At 41.6% G+C, this 18,162-nt stretch overlaps 2 protein-coding genes across 2 annotated transcripts in view; both read left to right on the top strand.

Annotated features, from left to right (window-relative positions):
* LOC121653080 (cytochrome P450 2J4-like) overlaps positions 1 to 10,166 on the top strand; it is a 35,432-nt gene extending 25,266 nt beyond the window's left edge. Inside the window, exons 10-16 of the mRNA XM_042006292.1 lie at positions 2,827 to 2,989; positions 3,352 to 3,512; positions 3,686 to 3,862; positions 3,942 to 4,080; positions 4,220 to 4,407; positions 8,509 to 8,650; positions 9,881 to 10,166. Of these exons, the coding sequence (XP_041862226.1) occupies positions 2,827 to 2,989; positions 3,352 to 3,512; positions 3,686 to 3,862; positions 3,942 to 4,080; positions 4,220 to 4,407; positions 8,509 to 8,650; positions 9,881 to 10,056 (1,146 nt within the window). The 3' untranslated portion in view covers positions 10,057 to 10,166. The remainder of the gene's footprint in view (positions 1 to 2,826; positions 2,990 to 3,351; positions 3,513 to 3,685; positions 3,863 to 3,941; positions 4,081 to 4,219; positions 4,408 to 8,508; positions 8,651 to 9,880) is intronic.
* A 4,128-nt stretch (positions 10,167 to 14,294) lies between these two features.
* LOC121653303 (cytochrome P450 2D20-like) lies at positions 14,295 to 17,627 on the top strand. The gene is made up of 5 exons (XM_042006684.1): positions 14,295 to 14,300; positions 14,669 to 14,807; positions 14,944 to 15,131; positions 16,935 to 17,076; positions 17,600 to 17,627. The coding sequence occupies exons 2-5, from the start codon at positions 14,783 to 14,785 to the stop codon at positions 17,605 to 17,607; spliced, it is 363 nt and encodes a 120-aa protein (XP_041862618.1). The 5' UTR covers positions 14,295 to 14,300; positions 14,669 to 14,782; the 3' UTR covers positions 17,608 to 17,627.
* The last annotated feature ends 535 nt before the right edge of the window (positions 17,628 to 18,162 follow it).

Genomic DNA, 18,162 nt, shown 5'->3' with positions numbered 1-18,162 from the left:
TAAAGGCTGATCTAAAAAACATAGGTTTTCAGAGCACTGCCAGAGCCCTGCAAAATGACCTCCAGCAGACCACAAATGTGCATGTGTCTGCTCAAATGGTCAGAAACAGACTCCATGAGGGTGGTATGAGGGCCAACGTCCACAGGTGGGGGTTGTGCTTACAGCCCAACACTGTACAGGACTTCTGGCATTTGCCAGAGAACACCAAGATTGGCAACTTCACCACTGGCGCCCTGTGCTCTTCACAGATGAAAGCAGGTTCACACTGAGCACATGTGACAGATGTGACAGAGTCTGGAAAACGTTCTGCTGCCTGCAACATCCTCCAGCATGACCAGTTTGGCAGTGGGTCAGTAATGGTGTAGGGTAGCATTTCTTTGGGGGGGCCGCACAGCCCTCCATGTGCTCGCCAGAGGTAGCCTGACTGCCATTAGGTACCAAGATGAGATCCTCAGACCCCTTGTGAGACCATATGCTGATGCGGTTGGCCATGGGTTCCTCCTAATGCAAGACAATGCTAGACAATGTGGCTGGAGTGTTCCTGCAAGACGAAAGCATTGATGCTATGGACTGGCCTGCCCGTTCCCCAGACCTGAATCCAACTGAGCACATCTGGGACATCATGTCTCCATCCACCAATGCCACGTTGCACCACAGACTGTCCAGGAGTTGGTGGATGCTTTAGTCCAGGTCTGGGAGGAGATCCCTCAGGAGACCATTCGCCACCTCATCAGGAGCATGCCTAGGCGTTGTAGGAAGGTCATACAGACACGTGGAGGCCACACACACTACTGAGCCTCATTTTTACTTGTTTTAAGGATATTACATCAACGTTGGATCAGCATGTAGTGTGTTTTTCCACTTTAATTTTGAGTGTGACTCCAAATCCAGGCCTCCATGGGTTAATAAATTTGATTTCCACTGATAACTTTTGTGTGATTTTGTTGTCAGCACATTCGACTATGTAAAGAACAAAGTGTTTAATAAGAATATATCATTCATTCAGATCTAGGATGTGTTATTTTAGTGTTCCCTTTATTTTTTGAGCAGTGTATAAGAAACTCAAATTGATGAGTCAAAATAACCAGTTAGAATGGAGCCAACACCATTTCAATGGGTCCTCGCCTTGCAGGCATAGAAAACCACACCCACAAACACATATGAAGGCATGTGAGCTTATATGGTGAAGATTTGCTAGTTTTAGACTTAAAACATAAATAAATAACTAAAAAAAAGGTTTCAGACTGCTGTTCTTTTACAGAGTTTCTAATGAAATATTCCTGCAATGGGACGGCTTTGTGCTTTTGAGTCAAACTACAAGCCCCTCACAGACAATGCTCAGTCACAGCCATTGCACTGATTTAAGTAACAATGACTTGTTTATATTAATGTATTTCATGAATTTTTTCATGTTAATTTTAGCTGATTAACCTCCAGGTCATGTGACCCAATTACACAAAAACTTAAGAGGATAATACTGTAGCATCTATTTAACCCACTTCCTACCAGCACCGCCACTAATAACACGTCGTTTATATTGAAAACCGGTCATTTTACACGCTGCAGTGTTTTAGCGCTGATTGTCCGCTTTCCTTGCGTATTGTTTTACCGTAAAGCCGACAATATAGTCGTACTTGAAGTGCTGGAGCGGCTGGTTTGACCGCAGTCTGTTCAGTCGTTTTGTTGCAGGTAAAGCGAAGAAATGGAGGCAATATACAGCGTTCTTGGTTTGGAGTGGTTAGACACCAAGAGTATTTTGATATTTGTCTTTGTATTTCTACTACTGAGCGATATTTTGAAGAACATAAAACCGAGAAACTTTCCTCCTGGTCCGCATGCTCTCCCTTTTATCGGAGATCTTCATCGTCTTCAACCTACCAGACTTCACCTGCAGCTGACAGAAGTAGGCTACAGTATGATTCCGTATAAAAGTGTGAATAATTGCCATATAGTAGTTTTTTTTTTCTTCTTTCTTTAAGTGTTGGATAAATATCTGACTGCTTCTGAAATGTGCTAAGTTTACCTCGTATATAATTTCTTGCACTAAAAAAATAAGTTAAATTCAGCACGTGCATTAAAAATAAATGCCTACTTTGGATCCACTTACCTCTGTGAAATGGCATTTTCACGGATGAAAATAATCAAATCAAAGTACAGGCGTCAAAAAAGTAAATTAAGAGCTGGAACACGTTCAGACAGGATCCAGTCTTCCTTAAATATGTATTTATTAATTAATTGATCAATTTATTAATTCGTTTATTCATTTGTTGATTTATTCATTCATTTGTTTATTTAACTACACCAGACCAGGTCCTGTTAAAAAAAAAACCCCAAAAAAACCACTTTTCAGCCCAATTTACTTAGGATCCCAGCGCCCCCACTGACATCTGAATGATAAGCCAAAACTGTAACTGTAGAGGTGTAAAGGTGCTTGTTGTGGACTATGTCAACAAACGTGATACAACCTGCAGTGGGCTACTTTGGGGTTTTGTGTTTTTGTAGACCTTTTAGCTTTGCACTGGCTTAGAAAGATGATATTGTAATGGACAAAGAAATTTATATTGAAGGAATATGGAGTTTTACTTGGACGTAACCACTGTCTTGCTTCTCATCCACACATCTTAATTTTTTCTGGTTTTCATGCACCTTCCTCGTCATGGTTAACTGTTGTGGTTGTCCTCTGTTCATGTCAACAATTTTCAGCCAAAATGCTTATTGTGTTTGGTTTGCTTCACTTAACCTGTCTTGGTAGCCTTCTGCACTGGTTTAATTCATAACAACAAATGCCAAATATCAGTTAAACACAAATACATCTTCTGTGTTCAGTTTGCAGAGGAATATGGGAATATTTTTAGCCTTCATCTCTTTGGAGAAAGGGCTGTGATCATTAATGGCTACAAACATGTGAAAGAGGCCCTGGTCCAACGAGGAGAAGACTTCACAGATCGACCTATTATACCAATGTTTGAAGAAATAATTGGAAATAACGGTATTGTTTGTTACATTTTGTTTAGAAAAGTTGCTAAATTTACCTACATCCACAACCAATAATCTCAATGTTTTTATATATATTTCTTTAATTTCTTGTAAGGTCTTGTGACGTCAAATGGTTATCCATGGAAACAGCGGAGGAGATTTGCTCTTCATACACTCAGAAACTTTGGTTTGGGCAAGAAGACCCTGGAAGTATTCATCCAGCAGGAGTGCCAATATCTCACAGAGGCCTTTGCAGACCATCAAGGCATGAATGAGTTTACTGGAAAACATTTGATATTTTTCTGTGGCTCATCACACACTTACTATTTTGACGTAAGATTTTACTTAATCTCTGTTCTCTTTTTTATTTTACAGGCAAGTCTTTTAATGGCCAGACACTGATAAACAACGCTGTTTCCAACATCATCTGCTGCTTGGTGTTTGGGAATCGATTTGAATACAATGACAAGCAGTACCAGTCTATTCTTCAGGGCTTGAATGATGTTGTGCGCTTACAGGGAGGTTTTACGACACAGGTGAGGCATCTCTAAAGACAGCAAGTGCAGAACTGGTGATTAGAATTATTCAGTGTATTAAAGGTATCAGTCCACCTACCCACCCCACCAGGTGTGCAGTAGAAACTTCAGTGAATAACAGCTATAGTGTTCACAGACTGAGAGGATCTGGTATTTGTCTCCATGCTCTGTAGGTGTACAACACAATTCCTTGGCTGATGAAGAGGATACCTGGACCTCATCAGGAGATATTTCGTGTGTTACAGAAGATTATTGACTTTGTTGAACTCAAAATCAAAGAACACAGAGCGGACCTTGACCCCTCATCTCCAAGAGACTACATCGACTCCTTCCTCATTGAGATGGAAAAGGTGAGTGTTACCTGTTTTTTTTTTCTTTTTTAAATTTAAATACATTAAATTCTTACACCTGTCTCTTGTTTGCTGATAGACGGAGGACCAGGACTCAAGTTTTACCCTCAACAGTTTGTGTTTTTCCACCCTGGATCTGTTCTTTGCTGGAACTGAAACCACCACAACTACTTTACACTGGGGGCTTCTATACATGATCAACAACCCTGATATACAAGGTGTGTGTATGAGTAATATCTGCCCACCTGATTCTCTTATGAGCATCTTCCCTTGACTTTATATTGCCAGTGGCCTCTCACATGTCAGTCCTTTTTGTCATCTATACATCATATTTTGTCCTGTTGTCACTGTGTGCAGAGAGAGTCCAGGCTGAGATAGATGCTGTGATTGGTTCATCCAGACAGGTGTCTGTGTCTGACAAAGAAAATATGCCCTACACTGATGCCGTCATTCATGAGATACAGAGAATGGGTGACATCCTCCCTCTAAGTGTAGTCCACATGACAAACAAGGACACCACACTGGACAAGTACACTATTCCAAAGGTAAATAATTCTCAGGGATCGCGTTCCAATTAAGAAATATATAGCTGGTAATACTAAGTTAATGACCGTCTCTTGATCATACTTACCGTGTTATTCATACTGACTCATGTTTCAGCTGATATAAATGTGTAATGATGGCTTCATTCTGACTAGGAACTCAGCATGATGTGTTACTAATTACATCAAAGTAAAAATAAATGCCTGGATTTAAATAAGTAAATAAGTAAGAACCTCCTAGTAGAAAAATGCTGCAGATTCATATGTATCAACTAGAAATAACTTATTTAAACCTTCTCAAGGTAACTTTTCATTCTTTAAACTGTGATCATGGAAATGATGTTATTCATTCACAATGGATCTGCATCAAGTAGACAAAATAAATTAGGAGATTTCTGAAAGTATCAAAACTTTAAAATGTATTATTAAACGTGGAAGGATAGCAGAGAACCATCTTCAAGGATGAAATTTGGGCTAAGACGATTGTCATCCATCCATCCATCTTCTGCCGCTTAGCCGGAGTCAGGTCACGGGGGCAGCTGCCTAAGTGGGGAAACCCAGACTGCCCTCTCCCCGGCCACATTCACCAGCTCATCTGGGGGGGCGTTCCCAGGCCAGCCGCAAGATATAGTCTGTGCAACGTGTCCTGGGTCTTCCCCGGGGCCTCTTTCCGGTGGGACGTGCCCGGTACACCTCACGAAGGGAGGTGCCCAGGAGGCATCCTGACCAGATGCGCGAACCACCTCATCTGGCTCCTCTCGATGCGGAGGAGCAGCGACTCTACTCTGAGCCCCTCCCGGATCACCAAGCTTCTCACCCTATCTCTAAGGGAGAGCCCGGCCACCCTGCGGAGAAAACTAATTTTGGCCGCTTGTATTCGTGATCTTGTTGTTTCGGTCTCTACCCACAGCTCGTGACCATAGGTGAGGGTAGGAAGGTAGGTCGAGCAGTAAATTGAGAGCCTTGCCCTTTGGCTCAGCTCCCTCTTCACCATGACAGACCGATGCAGAGTCCACATCACTGCAGACACCGCATCGATCAGCCTGTCGATGTCCCTCTCCATCCTTCCCTCCCTCGTGAACAAGACCCCGAGATACATGAACTCCTCCACTTGAGGCATGACCTCATTGCCGACCCGGAGAAGTCACTCCACCCTTTTCCGGCTGAGGACCATGGTCTCGAATTTGGAGTTGCTATTTCTCATCCTCAGCTGCGAATCGCTCCAGTGAGAGCTGAGGATCACGGCCCGATAAAGCCAACAGAACCACATCATCTGCAAAGAGCAGAGACCCAATCCTGAGGCCACCAAACAGGATCCCCTCAACACCTCAGCTGCACCTAGAAATTCTGTCCTTAAAAGCTATGAACAGAATTGGTGACAAAGGGCAGCCTTGGCGGAGTCCAACCCTCACTGGAAACGACTCTGATTTACTGCCGGCAATGCGGACCAAGATCTGACACTGGTCGTACAGGGACCAGACAGCTCGTACAAGGGAGTCCGGCACTCCATACTCCTGGAGTACCCCCCACAGGAGTCCCCGGGGGGCACGGTCGAACGCTTTCTCCAAGTCCACAAAGCACATATAGACTGGTTCAGCGAAATCCCATGCCCCCTCCAAGACCCTGAAGAGAGTGTAGAGCTGGTCCACTGTTTCACGACTGGGACGAAAACCACACTGCTCCTCTTCAATCCAAGGTTTGACTATCAGACGGACCCTCCTCTCCAGCACCCCTGAATAGACCTTACCAGAGAGGCTGAGGAGTGTGATCTCCCTGTAGTTGGAGCACACCCTCCGATCCCCCTTTTTGAAGACGAGGACCACCAGTCTGCCAGTCCTGGAGAACTGTCCCCGATGTCCACATGGTGCTGCAGAGGCGTGTCAGCCAAGACAGCCCTATAGCATCCAGAGCCTTAAGGAACTCTGGGTGGACCTTATCCATCCCCGGGCCCTGCCACCAAGGAGCTTTTTAACCACCTCAGTGACCTCATCCACAGAAATAGAAGAGCCAACAACAGGGTCCCCAGACTCTGCTTCCTCATCAGAAGACGTGTTGGTGGGATTGAGAAGGTCTTCAAAGTATTCCCTCCACCGCCTCACAACGTCCCAAGTCAAGGTCAGCAGCCCCCCATCCCCACTGTACACAGTGTTGATGGAGCACTGCTTTCCCCTCCTGAGCTGTCGGATGGTGGACCAGAATCTCCTCGAAGCTGTCTGGAAGTCATTCTCCATGGCCTCTCCAAACTCCTCCCATGCCCGAGTTTTTGACTTAGCCACCGTCGAAGCTGCATTCCGCTTAGACTGCCGATACCCATCAGCTGCCTTTGGAGTCCCACAGGCAAAAAACGCCCAATAGGGCTTCTTCTTCAGTTTGACGGCATCCCTCACTGCTGGTGTCCACCAACGAGTTTGAGGGTTATTGCCACGACAGTCACTGACGACCTTGTGGCCACAGCTGCGGCTGGCCGCCTCAACAATAGAGGCACAGAACACAGCCCACCCAGGACATGGTTGAAGCTCTGCCGGAGATGGGAGTTGAAACTGTTTCTGACAGGGGACTCTGCCAGACGTTCCCAGCAGATCCTCACAACACGCTTGGGTCTGCCAGGCCTGACTGGCATCCTAACCCACCATCTGAGCCAACTCACCACCAGGTGGTGATCAGTTGACAGCTCCACCCCTCTCTTCACCCAAGTGTCCAAGACATGCGGCCATAAGTCCGATGATACGACTACAAAGTTGATCATTGAACTGCAGCCTAGACTGTCCTGGTGCCAAGTTCACATGTGGACACTCTTATACCCGAACAAGGTGTTCGTTATAGACAATCCATGACGAGCACAGAAGTCCAACAACAAAACACCACTCGGATTCAGATCAGGGGGGCCATTCCTCCCAATCACGCCCCTCCAGGTCTCGCTGTCATTGCCTATGTGGGCATTGAAGTCCCCCAGCAGAATGAGGGAGTCCCCGGAAGGAGTGCTTTCCAGCTCCCCCTCCAAGGACTGCAAAAAGGGTGGCACCCTACTTTTTGGTGCATAAGCACAAACAACAGTCAGGATCCGTCCCCCCACCTGAAGGTGGAGGGAGGCTACCCTTTCGTCCACCGGGGTAAACCCCAACGCACAGGCGCCAAATTGGGGGGCAATGAGCATGCCCACACCTGCTCGGTGCCTCTCACCTGGAGCAACTCCAGAATGGAAGAGGGTCCAGCCCCTCTCAAGGACAGTGGTTCCAGAGCCCAAGCCGTGCATCGAGCTGAGTCCAACTATATCTAGCCGGAACCACTCAACCTCGCGCACCAGCTCAGGCTCCTTCCCCGCCAGAGAGGTGACATTCCATGTCCCTAGAGCTAGCTTCTGCAGACAAGGATCAGACCGCCAGGGTCCCCATCTCCGGCAGCCGCCCAGCTCACACTGCACCCGACCCCTATGGCCCCTCCTGCAGGTGGTGAGCCCACGGGAGGGGGGCCCATGTCACCCTTTTGGGCTGAGCCCGACCAAACCATATGGGCAGAGGCCCGGCCTCCAAGCACTCGCCTCTGCGCCCCTCGTCTAGGCCTGGCTCCAGAGGGGGGCCCCGGTGACCCACGTCCGAACAAGGGAAACCGGACTCCATGATTTGTCGTCATCACAGGGGTGTTTTTGAGCCGCACTTCGTCTGGTCCCTACCTTAGACACCTGTTTGCCATGGGTGAACCTACCAGGGGCATAAAGCCCCCAACATAGCCACAAGAATCATCAGGACACACAAACTCCTCCACCACAGTAAGGTGGCGGCTCAGGGAGGAGTGAACGATTGTAATGATGAAATTTTTAGTGAAATCAGTCTGAAGAAAACCAACAGAAGAACTTGTGGTAGTATTTCATAGTGATGAACCCAGGCCAGCAGCATTGAGGAACTGTAGCCTCTGTATATGAGGTGGCTGCTTAACCAGTGGCGTTAAATGTATTATACATTTTTGTATTCTAATTGTACAATCTTTGAAGGAATTTCAGGTGATACAAGTCATGATGAAAAGCTAAACTTCAATTTTGTAATTATTTTTTTTCAACTAAGAAAAAAAAACATTTATTTTACTCTTGTAATTGTGTGTTTTCTTTAGGGCACTATGATTATACCAACACTTCACTCGGTCCTACATGATAAACAGATGTGGGAGACTCCATATACCTTCAACCCTCAACATTTTCTGGACCAGGACGGTAAATTTAGGAAGAGGGAGGCTTTCATTCCTTTCTCTGCAGGTTAGTTACAAACTATAATCCTCCTATGGTCAGTTTTTTTCTTTTGAGAAAAGAGCTTTAAGAAGATCAAATAAAAAGATGAACATGCAGATGCAGTGCTAAGTTAGCTTCAAAATGACTTAGAAACAGTGATTATTGTGCATTTTCTGTTGCACATTTTTATGGGCCTCCTTTCATAGTACAAAAACTCATGGAGTAATCTGGGATTATTTCAAAATAATGCTCAAAATACATACTAACAAAGTAACATCTGGCTTTTCACAACAGTAGAAAAATATTTATTTGGCATTCAATCTCACAACGAATGACTTCTGCAGTCTGACGTTTATATCGGTTCTAGCTTAAACGGATAAAAACCAGCACAGCATGGTCTTGATATAGGACCAAAGGCCCATTTATGTTAGATGCAGAAGACGGATATGCAGATGAATGGACAGTTTCGGACGGTGAAGCATTACGTTTAAAACGGACGTCCCTATTTACGCACATAAGGGAGCAGTAACGGGTTTGTGTTAAGGCCCATGTTAACCTGTGTGTTAACAGGTTAGTCCTCCATCAAGACAAATGTCAAACAGCTAACCAAAAGAGATTTCTCTTTTTCTTATTACCATCATTATTATCCTAAACACAGCCTGTAGGCTACATTTTAATGCTAATCACTTTATGTCACTTTATGTGTTATTAGTGACATGCATGTGCGGAATGAGAGGAATATGAAGTTGTATCTCTGAGCTCTGATGTTAACAGGTTTCCCACTGGAAGTAAGAAAGTCATCATTTTGTTCAATGGGTGTTCCTGTGTTTTAAACGCCCATTTTAACGCTTTATTACTGTTGTAAAAACTGTAACACTGTACATATGGAACATACAAATATCTCTGGTTTGTAGAATTTAAGAAAAAGTAAAAAGACATTTTGCTGGAAACTGTGCTGGAAAATTCAGTCAGATTTCTCATGAATTTTAGCAAAAATATTTGCAAGGCCAAGTATAACTAATTGTGCTCTTATCATACAATTACCTGCCACTGTTGGGATTTTATTTGTAGTTATGTTATTTCTGGCATACGTGTATGTTCTGGCTGGCAAACTGAACCTTTGACCGTAACAGCCGGAGGAGGTAATCAGATTCATTGTCTGTGATACTTTTTTTGTCAGCAAACAAATAGTTTTTCTATAAACATTCTTCCATGAATATATTGTGAATATAATGAAGAAAACTCTTGTGTTGTCAGGTCAGCGTGTCTGCCTTGGAGAACAGCTGGCCAGGATGGAGTTATTCCTCTTTTTCACCTCCCTCCTGCAGAGATTTTCTTTCTCTGCACCTGCAGGGCAGCAGCCCAGTTTGGAGTTCATGTTGGGAGGCACTCGCAGTCCCAAACCTTACCTCGTCTGTGCAAAACCACGTTAAACGTCCAGCCATCCCAAATTAAGAATCTTAAGAGGACCACTAGATTTATTTTGCTATGAATAAAACCAAAAATACCTGCTTAAGAAATAGTGATGTTAACAATGTTCTTACTTCAATTTAAGTGTAAGTTAATTGACTGAATATGAGTCCTGCTGTTAAAGTGAAAGCTTCAGTCTCTAAAATGAAAATCCATGTTCACTGATCCTGTGATAGAAGATGAAAGCAAGTAAATGAAACCTGTAGCTTGAGAGTAATCATAGAAATACTACAAAGTCAGCCCAGCAGTTTTGGAAGGTAAAGAAAGTAGAATTTAATGGAATAACCAAGTTACCTGAGCTCAATCTAATCCAGCTGGGTTTCACTTGCTTAGTACAAAGTTAGAAAGGTTCTGAAGGAAAAGAACAGTGAATAAAGTTGTAGTAAATGCCTGGCAAAGCATCCCAATGGAGCAAAGATAGTCTTGAGTCATGTCTGTTTTAGATTCTTGTTTCCTAAACTGGATTTTTATGCAAGGAAAACAAAGAATCATTCTGTAATTCCTCCTTGAATTTTAATGTAAATAAAACTGACGCTATCTGCCATAGATCAGCATTAATTATTTATCTGTGATCTGCATATTTTTAATAAACAATAAATTAACCAAAACTTTGTCTGCATGTAAATTTCCAAACAAACTACAAATACAGAAATGTCGTTTTGCAGAATCACTGTCAAACTGACCTAATAAAAGGTCTTTGAGGCAGTCTGTTTCCAGTATGCTGTGTGTAATGATGTATTTTATGTGGCTTGTGCAGCAACTTTACCTCCAGCAATTTTACAGGCTTTAGAGATTCCATAAAGATCAAATGCAAAGGAGACTGTAAAGAAATTTAATTGGACGTAAAAATAACTAATAATCGCTCTGTATGTTTTCAGGTTTTGATCCAGCGATATGATAATAAAATGTGTTGTCCTCAGAATTTATTTGCTAATATTTTTAACCTGTGGCAAAGACAGAGCCTTAAAATCTGACCTAGATGTAGCACTAGATTCAAAATAATGTGGGGAAACCATGTCATATTTCTGCTGTTGAATGATATTTTGAAGCACAGAGTGCCAACAAACTTTCCTCAATGACCCTTGGCTCTTTCTTTCATTTGGGAACCTTTATCACATTGATCCTTCAAGACTTCATCATCAGTTTACAGAGGTAAAAGTTAACACATCATCATAAAAAAATGACAATAACCTTTGTTGTTGTTGTATTGCTGTAATTACAATGTCTGATGCTTTAGGAGTGTCTTTACAATCTGATCAAGTTTTACTCTTTTCCAAATTTCATTACAAATCTTCAATGGAAGATACTAGTCAATTTCTCTTTGCACATTCACACAAAAAATAATAAGATTTGGATATAAATCTTTTAAAACTCCTAAAAGTAAAGGCAATATTTCAGAGTGGCTACAGAGTTAGTTTGCACATTATCCTCCAGGAAAAAAATGATTAACCAAATTGCAGGTGGGTGGACAACATGGACTTTGGTTTATGTTCTCTCTATTAGAGGAAAGGGCCATTTGACTTTTGACTGAGATGAACTGGTTTACACCAGCTCTTCACATTGCTCCTACTTATCGCTTCAATACCATTTGACTCATTTGCACCACTCCCAAAAAAATTTCCTGTGCAAAGGTTAGATCTTCAAGTATTAGAAAGGACATGTTCAAGTAACACTCACATATAGCAGATATATATTTTTTTTTATTTTATTTTTTTGGCAGGGTCACATTCATGATTTACTATCCTTTCAGGTCGTCAGAGGACAAAAAAGTCCCCTCCCAAAAACTGCTATTAAAAAAAATAATAAAATAATATTTTTTACCACTACTTTTTTTTTTCCTCGACAGCCACCACTACAGATGTTCCTGACATTGATGCCACAGCCAGTAACTCCACATAAAAGAGGGGAAAGTGCTGCTTGTGTGCAAGGAAATGAAGAAAAGTTGCCAAGTGCTGCATCAGGTGTAAAAAATTCACCTGCAAAAAGCAACAAATTTTGTACTGCAAGTCTTGTTGGAAGGAGCAAACTATCTTTGTATTTTTTAGTGTTTCTATTGCTCTTTTAATCTTGAGTATTGATTGTGGATTAAAAATGTTGCAATGTGTAAAATAATTGTTCTATTGGAGAAATTTGCAAATAAAAAGTGACTTTGTGTTGGAAAATTGGCATTTAAAGGGTTAAAAATAATTTTAATTATTTAATATTTGGAAACTGATTTGGAAGGGGACTTTTTTGTCTTCCGACGACCCGAAAGGATAGTACATCATGAATCTGACCCTGAAGATGAAGATGATTAAAACATCTGAACAAAAAAAAAGTGTTAAAAAATATTATTTGATCATTTTTTAATAGCTGTTCTTGGAAGGGGACTTCTTTTTGTCCTCCGTTGACTCGAAAGGATAGTAAATTAGTGTTACCCACAAAGGTTAATCCTATTTAAAGCGTGTGGGAGCGTTTTTTCAGGGTGGAAGCTGTGGACTCAAATGCAAGCTTACAAGGTGGGAGGCAGACGGGTGCAGGAACAAGGTTTTAATGAAAAAAAAAAACTACACAGATGAAACATGGCATTTAGACTCGAAGGAACTAAATGTGACATGAAGACTACAATGAACTGGCAAGGTGAGAAGGAAGCAAAGGGGTACAGAAGGACTAATGAAGAAAAGGTGAAGTGAACCAACAAATCAAACCAGGTAAACTAATGAACAGGAAACAAAGCAAAACTGTCAAAACCATGGGCGTGAGGACCCAAGTGCAGGCAGACGAGACAGGAGGCAGACCTGTGCAGGTAAAAAGGTTTTAATAAAAAAAAAAACCAAAACAAACAAACAAAAAAACTACCTTGCATAACAAAACTCCGGAGGCAAAAATGCTGACATGGCATGGACTATACTAACTAACAGCCAGGCCCAGGGCCTCGGAGGCAGGAGCTGGAGAAGGTCCGACCTCCTCGAAGACAAAAACCAGAAGCGGAGGAGGAGCGTCCCGACCCAGGACTCCCTCTGGAACATGGACTCAAGCTGGATGAGGAGCATAGCATCCCGGGACCCCCTTGGAATCATGGGCATGAGCTGGATGAGGAGCGTCCCATCCTGGGATCCCTTTGAGAGACAGTGGGGACCTGGGCGCCGGCCTCAGATGTTACAGCGCTGAGCAGGACCTGGGTGCTGGCATGGGACGCTGCAGTGCTGGGGGCAACACTGGAGACATGGACCGTGGAACTGGCGGCGACACCGGAGTCGTGGGCCTTGAAGCTGGTGGTGACAGTGCAAAGCAAGGTCGGCTGGAACCTTACTCCTTCTGGCCCCTGCCAACAGCCCGTGCAGACCCATGAGGTGTGGGTCTGCTAGTAGGAGTCCAGATCACCAGTCTGAACCCCCAGAATGGTGACCTCTAGGAGAATCCTCTGTGAAAGAGGTCCGCCAATCTAGCCAGTGAACCAGTTCCGCCCAGTCCGTGTGTGACCAGTTCTCTTTACAGAAATCATCATTCCATGGGTCACTTCCCTGTAGCCATTTCACCAGTGCCGCCGAGGGTATGTAGGGACGGCCCGCTGGGTCCGTGTGTGGCCAGTTCATTCTGTCAAGAAGCTGTGGAGTGAGGACACAAACACAGGCAGACGAGGCAGGAGGCAGACTGGTGCAAGTAAAAAAGGTTTTAACAACAAAAAAAAAAACTTACATAACGAAACTTTGGAGGAAAAAGTGTTGACATGGCATGGACTATGATCTAACAGAGACAAAGATGGCAAGGACTACACTAACAGTACTTACAGAAAGCAACCAAACAGAAGGCAATGAACTGGCAAGGAGGAACCTTCAGACCCAATGAACTAAGCAGAACCAAAAAACACAGAACATGACAGTGAACACCACAAACCAAGAACAAAAACCAACTTCCCACTTTGTTTTTCTTTTTGGAGTTGAGGTTGTAGACACCTTTTTGAATAAAATTAAAGTTTTCTGAAAGTAGGTATAATCAGACAGAAATATTTCAATCATTTGAAGAATGCCAGATGATCTGACAACTCTTCCTGCTCTGTAGATGTACAACACAATGCCTGCCTGGACCTCATTAGAGGATATTCACATTATATAAGTGTATAATTTTTATAATCTTTATAAAAATCACGAAGGAACACAGAGAGAACCTTGATACCTCATCGTCACCAAGAGACTTTATTGACTCTTACCTTATAGAAATGGAAAAGGTAAGTGTTGTATTGTGTTTCTAATGTGTTTGTGCTTTTTCTAAAGAAATATAAAGTAGTCCTACATTGACTAACACAGTTGTATCACAGCATTAAACCTTTCTATATCTTGATGTGTGAATTTCATGTGTTCTCCTGGTTCCTATCTGGGTTTTTCCATGCACCCCAACGCTATACGAAGTTACTCTTTAATGTCTTGTAGGTATAAGTGTGGTGGGCTGTCTGTTCCTGTGTTAGCCATGTTCTTGGCCAATTACAGCTTTATTAGGCTCAACCCCAACCAGTATGAACACAATTTTAAAGATCACTGGATAAATGGATGAAATATTTAAATTTACTTTTCCTTCTGTTTCTTATGTCTCCAACAGAACGAGGACAAAATTTCTGGTTTTGATCTCATCAGTTTGTGTTTTTGTACTCTGGACCTCTTCATTGCTGGAACTGAAACTACAACAATTACTTTGTTTTGGGGGCTGCTATACATGATGTACTACCCAGATATACAGGGTAGGTGTAAGACCAGCATCTGTAATGTCTGTGTTTCTTGACAGTAGCCTATATAACATCAGAGGTCTCTAAGTTATCACTAAATGATCTATTTATCGTACAGACTCACATTTTGTCCTGTTGTCACTGTGTGCAGAGAGAGTCCAGGCTGAAATAGACGCTGTGATTGGTTCATCCAGACAGGTCTCTATGTCTGACAGAGAAAACATGCCCTACACTGATGCTGTCGTTCATGAGATACAGAGAATGGCCAACATCACCCCACTCAACTTGTTCCACATGACAAACAAGGACACCATCTTGGATAAGTACACAATCCCAAAGGTTCAGCTCCTTGTTGATAATTCCATTTAATTCAATTGAATTTAGCTTTATTGTGATAGCCCCCCCAAAAAAAACAAAAAAAAAAACCAACAGATTGCACTGAATGTTATTTTCAAGTCAATCTCTCATCATGAGCATGCATGGTTTTATGTATATATATATTATATATATATATTATATATATATGTGTGTGTGTGTAAATTAATATAGCAACAAATCATCTGAGATGGAAAATACATCTGATGCCTGTAGGAGAGTTTAAGACAGCAATATGGACTATATTTGAAGTTCCAACACACAACATCTGAAACCTTAATAAATCAGCAAACAGCTACTTAATATGTGAAACTATAGCAATGTATTGATGTCCTTACCAGGTCGCAGACCTGCCTCTTTTTGTGCCTCTTCTTTTTTACTTAGTTTAGCTTAGTTTACATAATCTCACAGCATGCGTGTGGAAATGCACAATATTTTTTACAAATATGCATGTGCTTACGTGAATAATGCATCTTCTTTGGTTAAAGATTTACACAAACTGGTGTGTTTTTCTTGCATAAAAAGATGAGCTGTCTTGGAAAACCACGTCTATGGTTTCAGTTTGTTTTGGTCTGAGATGCTGAAGCTCATGTTAGTTCCTAAAATAAAAAACTTTAACCCCTTTAAAGTTGTGAATAAACCAGCTGTAAGGTTGTTTGTTTTTGAGCATTTGTTGGCTGATATCAAGACTTCAGAAGGAAAGTTCTACCTTTGACACAGATTTCAATTTAAGTTGACATAACAGGTGTTTATTACAGTCGTATAAGTTGTTGTCTCTGGTCAATGTTGCATGTAATAAAACATATTATTTAGATTAAGTTTATTACTTGGATTGTTGAACACTGATTATTCTATTATGCTGGCAAGTTCCAGTAAAATACAGCCAACCCAGTGGTGAATACAGCACAAATAGTCTCTTTCTGCCAATTTTTTTCTTTTACTAACTTTTCTTTTGCTAACCTAGAGGTGACTTACACACAATGACTTTTTTTTTTTTTTTTAGTTTTTTTCAGTTTTTCATTTGCTAAAACACTAAATTCTGTTCTCTGAACCAAATTCTCAGAGCTCTAAACTCATTTTTCAAACACTTCTGGCCAAACCTTCAACATGGATTCAGAAGGCACAATTAGCAAAACTCATCCACTCGTTTGCAAAATCTTAAACACATTCTCAGTCACTAAACACTTTCCACACTGTGATATATTTGTGTTGCAAAAACTGACTGCATGAAATGTTCAAAATAATTCTAAAAAAACTCTATGAAATCCAGCTGAGAGAGATTGGAGACAATGTCCGTGCTGATGGAATAAACAAACAACTAGTGACCAAGTCCTCCAGCACAACAGACTGAACATGAAGCAAATGTGCAGAGTTGCCTTTGAGCACAACTCTGCAAGAGTCAAAGAAACATTTGACATAGTGTGAGCAGGTAAGTGTAACACTGATGCTTCGATCCCATGTTCATAGAACTGCTGTTACTGTAGTAGTTACAGTTGTTCCTTTTACAATACTGTAAACTATAATAAAAGCGGTACACTACTCTAGGGTGGTTTGTGTTTAAGGTTTTGAGAAAAAGGATGAAAGTTTCAATAAATGTGTTTTAGCATTTGTAAAAAACTGTAAGCTGGTTAAATGGTTATATGTATAAATAGTATAAATAGTATAAATTGTTTTTAATTTTTTAAAATCTTTTAAAATCTTATTTATTTATTTATTTATTTATTTATTTATATTAAATACACATTTTAATGAGTGGTATGTTTTAAGGGGACCATGATCCTTCCAACTCTGGACTCTGTGCTACATGATGAGACAATGTGGGAAACTCCAAACACCTTTAACCTTCAACACTTTCTGGATCAAGATGGTAAATTTAGGAGGAGGGAGGCATTCCTTCCTTTTTCTGCAGGTTGGTTGTAAAATCTTTTAATGTTCAGTTAAACAATAGCAAGAGACAAAATAGCAAATATATACTTATAGTTTAAATCAGTGGTTCCTACTCTATTTTCCTCCCATTAAAAAGTCATGGACCCCCTGCCCCACCCCGTGCTGAAACCATGCTTGGCTTTATGCTTTCAAAAGTGACATTCTCACTGTAAATAATGTATTCTGGCTGAGTCCTGTCCTTTGATAAAGCCAAAGTTAAATTAATAACAAATAGCCTTATATTGTTTTCTTAAAATAGGGACAATGTGTGTTTAAAAATCACAATGGCTCTGAATGTTCAAAGCCTCGGGGACCCCAGGTTGGGAACCACTGGTTTAAATAATTTAGCCAAGTCACTATTTGCAGTAAAATGATCAATATTTTAAAAATAGTCGGTTCATTTGGTTTGTTTCTGAGCTGCAGTAAAAATAAATAAATAAATTAAAAAATTATTTTTTAAATTGTTAATTAGTTGGATAAAATCATGTGTTGTTTTATATTCTCAGGTAAGTGAGTTTGTCCTGGGGAACAACCAGCCAAGATGGAGTTATTCCTCTTTTTCACTTCCCTTCTGCAGAGGTTTTCATTCTCAGCACCAGCAGGAGAACAGCCCAGTCTGGAGTTCAACTTGGGAGGTCTTCGAAATCCCAAACCTTACCGCCTCTGTGCTGTATCACGTTAAATAGTCACCCTCCACTGAATAAGTCTCCTTCAGCACAGTGAACCATGATGTCCCATCACATTTAGAGAGCACAGCTTAAAACTGACCAGGAGAGTAATTTCCTTTATCCAGAAATAAAACACAATCCTTTACACATTGCAGTTCCTCGTCACAATAAATTTGTAAAACTGATTAAAATTTTATGTGTAAGCAGACTTAAGCTTATAGCTTAGTGCTGAGTGGGAGGAAGGGGTGTACTGAATTCACTGCCTTCACTTCCTGCTATTGTCAGCTAAGTTCCATCACCGTAAGTGGAGCTGAGCATATTTAATCTTTTCATTAGGAAATATAAATTATATAATGTTTGCATTGAACAAGAAAATTACTCTCTCTCTCTCTCTCTCTCTC

Source organism: Melanotaenia boesemani, chromosome 14, assembly GCF_017639745.1.
Source record: "Melanotaenia boesemani isolate fMelBoe1 chromosome 14, fMelBoe1.pri, whole genome shotgun sequence".
NCBI classification, from domain to species: domain Eukaryota; kingdom Metazoa; phylum Chordata; class Actinopteri; order Atheriniformes; family Melanotaeniidae; genus Melanotaenia; species Melanotaenia boesemani.
This window is presented reverse-complemented; position numbering and strand designations above follow the sequence as displayed.

Bases quoted from the DNA above. Each gene is read 5' to 3' on its own strand.
- LOC121653303 (XM_042006684.1), top strand. From the start codon at position 14,783: ATGATGTACTACCCAGATATACAGG. The intron at 14,808-14,943 runs GTAGGTGTAAGA...CACTGTGTGCAG, and splicing joins GTACTACCCAGATATACAGG to AGAGAGTCCAGGCTGAAATA. The intron at 15,132-16,934 runs GTTCAGCTCCTT...GTATGTTTTAAG, and splicing joins ATAAGTACACAATCCCAAAG to GGGACCATGATCCTTCCAAC.